The sequence below is a fragment of the Lipotes vexillifer genome, unplaced genomic scaffold (assembly GCF_000442215.2).
Source record: "Lipotes vexillifer unplaced genomic scaffold, Lipotes_vexillifer_v1.1 scaffold630, whole genome shotgun sequence".
NCBI lineage: Eukaryota > Metazoa > Chordata > Mammalia > Artiodactyla > Lipotidae > Lipotes > Lipotes vexillifer.
Window position 1 is genome coordinate 131234 of NW_006783793.1, and position 11405 is coordinate 142638.

At 40.7% G+C, this 11405-nt stretch overlaps 1 protein-coding gene across 2 annotated transcripts in view; it reads right to left on the reverse strand.

The window, feature by feature from the left end:
* Positions 1–2062: 2062 nt before the first annotated feature.
* The window catches only part of TDRD7 (tudor domain containing 7), a 92122-nt gene continuing 82779 nt past the window's right edge, over positions 2063–11405 (reverse strand). For both annotated transcript variants that reach the window (XM_007456384.1, XM_007456385.1), the window contains 3 exons: positions 9474–9976; positions 4923–5083; positions 2063–2535 (listed from right to left, as the gene is read on the reverse strand). In XM_007456384.1, coding sequence (XP_007456446.1) covers positions 2315–2535; positions 4923–5083; positions 9474–9976 — 885 coding nt within the window. In that variant the 3' untranslated portion in view covers positions 2063–2314. The remainder of the gene's footprint in view (positions 2536–4922; positions 5084–9473; positions 9977–11405) is intronic.

Consider the following 11405-nt stretch of genomic DNA (forward strand, 5'->3'; position numbering starts at 1 on the left):
TATATATATATATATATATATATATATATATAATATATGTATGTGTGTATATATATATCCCCCAATCTGTGCTTTGCCTTGTCACCTTCATAATAACGTCTTTGATGAACAGGTGTTCTTCATTTTAATCTTGTCTAGTACAGTTGACCCTGAAACAACACAGGTTTGAACAGTGCAAGTCCACTTATAGATGGATTTTCTTCAATAGAAAATATTACAGTACTGCACCATCTCTGGATGGTTGAATCTGAAGATGTGGAACCACAGACAAGGAGGAACTGCATATAGGAGGGCTGACTGTGAAGTTACATGGGGATTTTCCACAGCAGGGAGGGTTGGTGCCCCTAAATGCCCTCCCCCCACCATGTTCAAGGGTCAACTGTATATCAGTCTTTTCCTTTATTGTTAGCACTTTGTGCGCCCAGTTTGAGACAGCTTTCCTGCTCCTGGATTATAAAGGTATTTTCCTGGGTTATCTTCCTACAGTGGCCGTTCATGTTTAGGCTTTCAGTCCACCTGGACTTGACTTTTGAATATGGTATGAGGTCGGGGGGCAAGTCTCTCTGTCAAACTGTCCCAGCACCAGATTAACTTTTCAGTTACATCCACAACTAATTGCTTTATTTTAAAAAGTAATAGAAACACTCCTAAAGTTAGTGAAGTACAAACCACTTCTTTCTTATCTGTGGACAATTTGAAGATTTTTGTTGTTGTTGTTATTAGAGAAAGAAACCATTATAAAAAAACATTTACACTACTTTATTTCACTTAAACATTTGTGTGTCAGGATATTTTTACTTTATCATAAATGATTACTTAAATCACTGGCATGAACATTCCTGAATTTTGAACCACTTTAATTATAAATACTAAATATACATTTTAAAAAGCTGGAAAGACAATTTCAACACATTTTACATGAAAAACTTGAAACATCTGGTCTTTTCTTTCCGTTCTTACTTTTCCTAGATGTTCTCAAATAAAAATAAGCAAATGACTAAAAACTTTTATCTCTGGCCTAGTCTTCTCCCCTTCTCTCCATATATCCAATAGTTTATGCATATCTTCACACAGAGGTCTACTAGCTTAAATTCAGTATATGTTCAAAATCAAAAATTTAGGCTTCCCAGTCAAACTGAGTAAGGGGGTCACCATCCTAGAGCTCACAAGAGCCGCTTGGGTGCATCTTTTCCCAATGCCACATTCAGTGAGGCCACATTGTTAGCTGGAACGCAACAGCAGTAGGAATATTTACAACATGGGAATCGTCAGACACTACAAATCAAGGCTCACTCCCCGCATGACCGCCACACACCCACCAGAACCAGCTGTCAAACATTTACCGGGATATGACTGGATAGAGAGAGGACTAAGACCCCTCCCTCCCTCAAGGAGCTCACAATCTAGTTGGGGTGACTGGCACAGACAACTAGTTATATGCTATGAAGCTCAGTGAGATCTGGGCAGCACGACGGGCACAAAGTACAGTGCAGTAGGAGGGGCACCAGGGAAGGCTTCATGGACAGCCTGGGAGGTCAGGGAGGATACTGACAAACAAAAATGGTGGGGAGAAAATGATCTGCAGTCTGAGGGAAAAGAATAAGAGTGGACTGGAGGGAAGTGAGGCTTCCTTTAGAGCATCAGTAGTCCTAGATGAACATGCATGGGGTTTGGGAAGGTCCAGTGTGGCTGGCGCAAGGAGTAGTAGACAGGGAGGCTGGGCAGGGAGACTGTAAAGGCCTGCGTTTTCAGTCCAGACTCTCTGGGCAATAAGCCACCCAAGATTTGGGGTGATCTGGGGTGATCAGGACATGCTGGTTTGCCTGGGCTGTTCCTCCAGCAGCACAACTAGCAATGCTCATGGGCTAAAGACTCGGGAGAGACTTCACATGGTGTGGTGAGCACCTGCTATGGGGACCCATCGCTACCCCAGGGTAGGGTTAAGTCACGGAATTCTCAGTCTAACTGGAGAAGAACCGAGCACCACAAGGAAGACAACATGAATAGAAAGGGAAACTCTTCACCTTAAGATCATAAAGCCTAGAAATGATAAGATAGTCAGTTTTTGTATTGATAAACATTTTTATTCTAATATTATAGTAATAATTCAAGTGCAATTCTCTTTGAAAAGTCAACTCTGTTAAAACAAAACTTGTTAAATATCTTTCATCAAACACAAACTGATTCTTTTCAATCCCGCACAGCAGTCAGAGCCATGTAGCAGAGGTAAGATTTTTGTTTTTTTTAAAGCCTACTACATTTTGTTATTGCTAAAAAAAATCTGAATTAGTTGTCAAGGTCTCAGAAGCAGTGATTAATTGACTTTTGAAAGCTCTACCAGATATTCTGACATAAAATCATGAATCCAGATATCTGTGTCTGGCAGTGACGTGTCCACTAAATAGACCACTACTTTCCGGTCCCAAGGGTTAGTGTTTTCTATAACTGTCTGCACCAATGCCACCAGAGGTTTCTTCTCCACGTGATTTCGAAACACCATCGAAGCCTCCTCAGACCACTGGCTGCACTTCACTCCTAAGAGGAAGGGAGTTCGCAGATCAGTGAGGGGTCAAATGAGCCTTTCTTTGACCCGTTATAATGGAAAACTATTTAAATAGTCCCAAGGTAGTTAAACACACCAGCTTAGACTTGCCTAACTGAAAAACAGATGCTGAAGAATCTTAAAACAGTCTTGCTTACAGTTTTTCTATTCTGAATGGGGTTATTTCTGTAAACCTTCACCTACAGACACAAATTTCATTTGAGATTTAATGCTGTGCTATAAAATGAAGTTATAATAACGACTGCCCATTTCCGTAAAGTATATGTAGATATAGACTGATGGAGAATGAAATATCAATATCAATGACATTTCTCTTATTTACAGATTTTTTTTCCCTGATGAACCAGATATAGTAAAAAAAGAAAAGAAGAAGAAGAATCAATACACTTAACAGTATTTTAAATTACATACATCTCACCATGGTAAAAGCACTGGACTGAAAGTCTGGAGACTCAGTTACTATTCCCAGTTCTTCCCCTATCAGATGGTATGATCTTGGGGAAACCAGTTGATTTCTCAGGCCTCAGTTTACTTCTTGTAAAATAAAGTGGTTGGACCAGATGAATTTTAAGTCCCATGCATTTCTAAATCCCCATGACTTTTAAACTTGAGAGCTCAAGTTAGAGAATTCTGAATTAGGTTTTAAAACAAAACTGAGACAAGAATATGTATTTTTCAAGTATTATTAACTAACATAAATTAAGTTCACATATGTTAGATTGGATATATAAATTATGCCCCATAGTGTGAAGGTCTGGGAGTTTCACATATAATTTAAAAGACCTTTCGGTGTAGTGAGTGGGCTAAATTCTTTGATTACTAAGAATTTCCCATGAGAGAAGCCTAGAACTGTCTATAAGCTGCTGCTTCAGTGACTGTAACAGAGACTGAGCCTCCCAGCACTGGCACGAATTCAGTGAAATGAAGCGGCTGTAGAGTCCCCTGCACAGGGAGCACCAGTGACTGTGGCCACGAAGCCGGGGTGGGGATGATGGGGCCATGCAATCCTCCCTCACGGAGACCCCTTCACTGGGCCGTTTGATTGTCATGTTTAACAAAATGTGTTGTTAGAAAAACCTGAACGTTAAAAAGTGAAAATGAAAAATGTAACCATTAATTCTGAAGAAACCATTTAGAAGTTTGAGTTCAAAGCAGATCAGTGGTAGTCATGTCACGTGTAAGATGCCATTTTTGGTTCATATCTGTCTACCATGGGGGTTTCCTTTGAGTTCTAGTAGGAGACACAAAGAAACTGGAAAATACTTCAAATAAGGCAATCTCTCTCTCTCTCTCTCTTTCTACCTACCTACCTATCTATCTACATATATATATATCTTCAATAAACGCTGTCAATAAGAAGAATTTATATACATAATTTCTCTCATTTCTGAGATCAAGTCAGTTCTGCCACTGCTAAGCGTATGGGGTGAGCGGGGGGTGAGGAATGAGGGTTGCACATGTGGTCATAACTCGCCCTATCCCAGCACAGCAGGACCTCCAGACAACTGGAGGTGTTGGCACCCCTCAGCCCTCTTGGCCTCCGGACCCTCTACTCACGGTGACAGCTCTCTGGGTGAAGCTTCAGCTAGGCACCCATGCTACCTACTGGTAGAGGGCACACAGATATCTGCACTGCCTTCACAGAAGATAAAACAAATCTCATCAGACAGTATCATAAAGAAGTATCACTCTACACCTATTAACTCAGCTCCTCAGATTTTATGACAGTCAACAGGCTGGTGTGAGTGTGGTGAAATCACACGCTTGTGTGTTGTTAGTTGCGATGCAAATGGAAACTGATTTGGCCATGAAAATGGTCATATTCTACGACCCAGGAATGTTTTATAATTGTGAAAGTCCATTACGTATATGCATTATAATTCCTGCAATAAATTATGAAATATTAATCGCGCAATGTTCTCCTCCTGTTGGTTATTTGTCTCATTGTTTCCATTTGCTTGTTTTGGCTAATATATGTAGCTGTGGGTTTTTTCCCTCAATACTACAATAGAAGTGTAAACAACCTAAATGTTCAACAATAGGGAAACAATGATTAAACAGAATATTTTGCAGCTATTAAGAACTGTTATCAGGACCATCAAACAACCACCCAAAAAGTAATAGTGTGAAAGCAGAATGCAATACTGTACCTGTACGAAGATTACAGTTTTAGAAAAATACTCATACGTGAAACCAGAGACAGAAAGGAATATGGAAAAACAGAAACAGCAGATATAGTGGAAGGGCATGACCTTGAGAGATCATTAAAAATTATCACTAGGCCAATGATTCTGTACCCAGGACAAAATGACAATATATACTACTGTTGTGTCATGAGTCCAAATTCCCCAGAAGTTACCTGCTAGTTGAGCTGTGACTGCTTGAAATGGCAGCTTTCGGAACATGTCCACCAGGGGCTGCACTTTTCTTATGTTGACTAATTCGTGCTTGCCATAGTCCAGCTCATACACAGACGCCAGTCCATTGGTCAGGATTCCTTTTAAAAGCACCCTGTACCACCTAGATGTGCAATGGAGTAAAAAGGAAGAAAAAAACGTACAAAGTCAACACCTGCTTTAAGGGCAACATTTTTTGATAAAAAGAAAAATTAATACAAATGTTATTTACTAAAATATAAAACCATGCTGTTGTAGAAGTTTTTAAAGAGACTCTGCTTCTTCTTTTTCCAAAGGTTACTATTCTCTGCTTTGTCACTGGCTCATTTGATGGAATTTCTTCACTCAATACCCTTTTACAGGCCTCACGGAGCTAATAAAGGAAAACCACCACTAAGCAGGAGGAAACAGTGCCACAGAGCACAATCAGGACAAGGCTGGCAGATCCCTTCACTTTGACGGGGAGACAGGAAATGGCCATACTTTGGGGACAAGGTCCATGTGTGGAAGATGGAAAGAGAGAAGCAAGTGGGACCAGGTATGAAGAATGCATTAATTCAGGGACTTCCAGGCAAGATACTTTAGGGCTATCCAGGTAGCATCTGGACCAAAGGTCTGGAGCTCAGGAGAATGGCTGAAGCAGGAGATACAGTTGGTAGGGGGGAAGGTCATCAAAATAAAGGTAGTTTATGAAGCTATGAGAGAGAATGAGAATGCTTCAGCAGAGAATGTTTGAAAAAAAGTGAAGTGAGGACAGAATCCTGGGAAATACAAAAATTTAAGGCAAAGGAAGGTTAGCCAGTAAAAGGAGACTGAGGAGTAGAAGGTAGGTGGCAGCAGGAGGTCCTGAAAAGAGTGATGCTGCAGAAACCAAGAGACAAGTAGTGTAAAGCATCCCATGTTACAGGGAGGTCAACTAGGATTGAGTTAACAGAAGCCACTGGACTCGGTAATGAGCTCTGTATCTTTAATAAGAATGGTTTCGGGACTTCCCTGGTGGTGTAGTGGTTCAGAAGCCACCTGCCAATGCAGGGGACACGGGTTCGACCCCAGGTCCAGGAAGATCCCACGTGCCGCGGAGCAACTAAGCCCGTGCGCCACAACTACTGAGCCTGCGCTCCAGAGCCCGCGAGCGAAAACTACTGAGCCCTCGTGCCACAGCCACTGAGGCCCGCGTGCCTAGAGCCCGTGCTCGGCAACATGAGAAGCCACCGCAGTGAGAAGCCTGCTCACTGCAACGAAGAGTAGCCCCCTCTCACCGCAACTATAGAAAACCCACGTGCAGCAACAAAGACCCAATGCAGCCAAAAATAAATAAAATAAACTTATTAAAAATAAAAAAGCTACAAAGAGGCCAACTTCAAACACTGTATATAATTGGGGGGTTCTGGGAGGAACTCTAGAAACCTTCAGATAAGCCCAAAGTGAAGCAAGCAAATACCCATGAGTCACAGAGACAACAGGGACACAGAAAGTTATCATAATAAGTACATGAGCTTTGGGGGCCAAACAGACCTGAGCTGGAGTCCCACTGAGCCATTTTTCAGTCATGTTAACTCTGGGCTCTTTATTTAACCTCTCTGTGCCTCAATTATCTCATGTGTAATGTTTAGTTTTAATTTACTTGCAGAAATAATACATATGAAGTGCCTAACACATTAATTTGGCATATAACAGGCAGTTGGCAAATGGCAGCCATTATTATAAGTATTCTTAAAATGAAGATAAGCTGTGCAAATAAGAACTTTAGATTAATTTGAATAGAAATTTCCATATGTGGAAATGCCAGTTTGGTGCAGGTTGCTAATTCATCTAAGTGTAAAAGGAGATAAAAACATTTGGTTTCCACCAATATCACTGTCTTTAAACTGTACAAGGCAAATGATTGATGGTCTGTGCTTTTAGTCTATAAATAAGAGGTACAGAGCTGTGAGAAGAGAACCATCAGGAAACCTATGTGTTGCATTTCTATTTAGCTTTCAACTTTCAAAACTAAGAGCTTAAATAAAGGCTTCACTTTTGACGACATTACCAATTTCAGTGCAAGGCTACATGTGGATCACCTGGAGAGTTTACTTAAAACACAGATTCTGGGGTTCTACTGCCAGAGATTCTGACTCAGGAGGCCTGGGGTGAGGAAGGGGAATCTGCATTTTTAATAGGCTGCCCAGGTTATTCTTAAATTGGGATCGATTTGGAAATCACTGTAATCAAAACTGTACCTGAAATTCCTAAATCTTAACTTACCAGAGCTCGGAACAAGGTTTAGTAAGTAGTCCTGGGTTGTAAGCAAGACAGAAGCTCTGAACACTTTACATTGATTCAGTTCATAAAGTTTCAAAAAATATCAGATAATCTGTTCCCATATATAAGACATCCCTTGATTATCTGGGACAAATTAACTGATTAAAGCCCCAGAGTCCTGAGGCAGAACTGTTCAATCCATGGGGGAGTAGGGGTGGAGTCTGAAGTCCCACACTACAGATCTCCGGTGTTCAGAGATCTTCACATGATCCTTCCCTCCAAGTGGTACCTCCCCACCACTAATCATCATTAATCTGCTCCTCAGATAAGAGTTAGCATTAGCTTGGCTTTAACTGTGATTAAACTATCCAATAACAAAGAGTTCTAATGAGGCAAATTGGAACCCATTTATGCTTATGATTGTAAATAACATGACATAGTAAAAATATTTTTTAAAGATGAAAAGCTTATGACATATAAGTTGAATCCTTTTTAGAATGAGAGCTATTATACTTTTCACTTTTAAGAGTTGAAAATTATTTTCCTCCCATAAAAATAACAAAATTTTATAAATGCCTATACTTGCTATCTTAAGAATGAATGAGGGGCTTCCCTGGTGGCGCAGTGGTTGAGAGTCCGCCTGCTGATGCAGGGGACACGGGTTCGTGCCCCGGTCCGGGAAGATCCCACATGCCACGGAGAGGCTGGGCCTGTGAGCCATGGCCGCTGAGCCTGTGCATCCGGGGCCTGTGCTCCGCAACGGGAGAGGCCACAGCAGTGAGAGGCCCGCGTACCGCAAAACAAACAAACAAAAAAACAAAAAGAAAGAATGAGTGAAAGCATTTTATAGAAAAAAAATAAGCAGTTGACCTTTCAAATTGAGTTTTGGGGGGTGTGTATGTATGTCTGTGTGTTGGGACAGGGAGGGTAGGGGGAGAGATTGTTCTTTTTGTTCAGCATTGTCAAATAAGCTGGCACACTTCCCCTAAGAAAGCCGGCAAAGGGAAGGGGGAGCGGGGAGCTTGTGCCATTGTCCAGGGCTTCCTGGAGTGAGCGTATAGCTTGAGGAACTTGGGCTTCCTTGGGTTGGAACCAGCACATCCTGGGGGCTTCAGGAGAGGAGAGTGTGGATCCAAATGTGCAAACGTGAGGAAACAGACTGAAAGGGCTAAAACAAATGTAAGGAATTATGATTCTCACTGTCCAAAGGCCAAAGAGCAGTGAAATAGGCACTGTTGCACCTTATAAAGGGTGGCACAAGCTCTCTAGAAAGCAACTGACTGCATATATCAAAAACCCTGTAATCTTTAAACAAGTGATTTCTCTTCTAGGAATCTATCTCATAAATACATAATCAGAGAGCCGAACAAAGATTTAAGTTCAACATTATTTGTAACAGTGAAAAATCTGGGAGAAAAAAAACCTACAAAAGAAAATGATAAGTAAATTATGATTTCTCTATATGATGGAATATTTAGCCATTAAAATGTTTATGAAGAAATCTCATCACATGGAAAAGTGTTCACAAAATTATGTTAAGTGAAAAAAGTAGGTATGAAATTATATATAGTAATATACCAATTGTATAAATATGTATAGGAAAAAAACTAGAAGAAATACATAAGTAGTTTAACAAGGGTTATGTTGGTTGGCTGACTTTGTTTTCTTATACTTTTTTTTTTTTTTTTTTTTTTTTTTTCACTTGTGGGCCTCTCACTGTTGTGGCCTCTCCCGTTGTGGAGCACAGGCTCCGGACGCACTCACTGTTGTGGCCTCTCCTGTTGCGGAGGACAGCCTCTGGACGCACAGGCTCAGCGGCCATGGCTCACGGGCCCAGCTGCTCTGCGGCACGTGGGATCTTCCTGGACCGGGGCACGAACCCGTGTCCCCTGCATCAGCAGGCGGACTCTCAACCACTGCGCCACCAGGGAAGCCCTAAACATTTTATTTTTAAAATTTAGAAAGTCATTAAATAAAAAACATTATTTCCTAAATAAAAAAATATTTTTCTCATAGGCAAGTAGAAAAAATATTTAAACATTCACTTTAGATATAATTAGATTTTTAACAGGACTAGGGTCGTTAGATTTTTAGATAAATGGCATCATTTTAAATATTAGAAAATTGCACAATTCACTGGTCTCATTTCACATTCAAAATTCCCCTTTGTGCAGTTCCAAGTCCTCCTGCAGGGATTAAGGACTCTTGGTATCATTCTACACGTTTTTCTTAGGAGGAGAATAAAAGGCTCTGTCTGTCCAAGGACCTACTTATTTTCCACTTTTGCAGCATACACTTGGTCTTTCTCCACTGCCACATGGCGCTCCTCAGACACACTGTAATAAAGAATCATCTCTTCCATCAGAACTTCCAGCTTATGTATCTCTTGCCACGGCTGGACGACAAAGTAGCCCGGGTGACAGGCCACTGGCACGTACACATCCATGTGTTCCCCTGGCTTGGACAAGTGGACAGGAGGTGGCAGTTCCTCCATGGAGAAAGAGCTGGTATGGTCTACCAATGACTTTTTGAGGATATCCGAGAGGCTCTTTCTGAAATTCTCTCCAGTGTTGCCCAAAATGGAGGTGTTCGCACTTTTGCTGTTGGGGGAGCTAGCTCCACTGGATATGGCACTCAGAAACACATCCTTCTGATGCTTCCACAAGTCTGCGTTTGTGATCTGGCGATTGATACTGCGGTGAGGATCGGGGAAGTTCTTGGGGGTAAATAAATAAATATGTGCGATCCCTCTGGTTTCATCCACTTTTGTAACCTTTGGAAAACACACAAAACCAACTTAAAGAAATCCAAGTTCACGCTGAATTCTGAGTATAATATTAACTTTAAATATTATAAAACAGTATTTTGCAAAGAACCCAACATGCTAAAATCATTTTATTTGAGGTCAGATGAATTATCTATCACAGCTGTAGCAATGAATAAGCTCGTAGGTCCAAGTAGTCTAGAAACCAGCGGCAAGCTTATGGAAATGAAAAATTTACTAACCTCTAAAAACTGAAAATATCTATGACTGGCTAGAGGTCATTATCACTGAGAGTAAGTGATTCTATATACCATGATTAATTTTTTTATATTAATGACATTTTAAAACACTCAAAGAAGAAAGAGTAAGCCAATGAATCCCCATGTGCTCATCATCCAACTTCAACAATAAAAAATAATAAAAATGGCAAAATGTCCTGTAAGGATTCTGCTTAATGCTGGTGTACCCTCAGACAGGGAAGGGAAAGAAAAAGCTTTGACCTTCACCATGCCCTTTGGGATCTTTGGTCCAAAGTCCTTGTTTGGTCCTAATATCTGCTCTCACCCCTCTCCCTTTCCCCCAGTTACATGAGAGGAGAGGGACCTTGGGAGAAAAAGAGGAAGAAAGCTCCACTGAATAGGCCAAAATTACGGTCACCATTTTGCACCTTTTGCCCAGGAGACCTCTGATTACCTGGCTACCTTTTTCTGTCAGAGGGGTGAATGTCTGTATGGGAGCACCACACGTTGATAACTGGACTGTGTCCCAAAGGGCTGGGTGACTGTTAATTCTTCTCATCAGCTCCTCTGGTTTATCTTAGGAATAACAAAAATGAGACACTTCTAGCTACATCTATCTTTTACCAAAGTGGGCTAGAAATGAAAGGCAGGAACACAGGCATGAAGACAAGGAGACACCAGCAAGGCAATCCTTCTAAAGTAATTTACTTTAAAAGCTTTTCTCCTAGCAAGAGGAGTCTATTTAAATTCATTCTTTGCAGGGCTAATGAAGTACCGACAGCTAATTCATTTTGATATTTATGGTACAGAAACACCGTTTCAAAAATCAACCATTAAAAAGATTTTTATTGACTACCCAATACCCTGGCTTTAGGAGCTGAAAATGTAGCTGAGAAAACAATATTCATGTGGCAATTGAAGAATATAAAATGGTATATAACTGTGTGATTGCACATGATAAACGCTAGAGAATGAAGATAGGAAAATCAGTGTGGGCTCGAGTAAGTGAGAGGTCTTCACGAAGATGTTTCTCAAGGACATTTCCGTGTTAACATTGTTAAATGCTTATATAAAATGATAACACTATTTACATTAGTTAAAATAGAGAAATATTATCTTACATTTCTATTCTTGGAAATGTGAGCAGTGTTTTTGATATGAAGATGCAAGAGTGTGAAAAAGAAACACGCTAGGGAAAG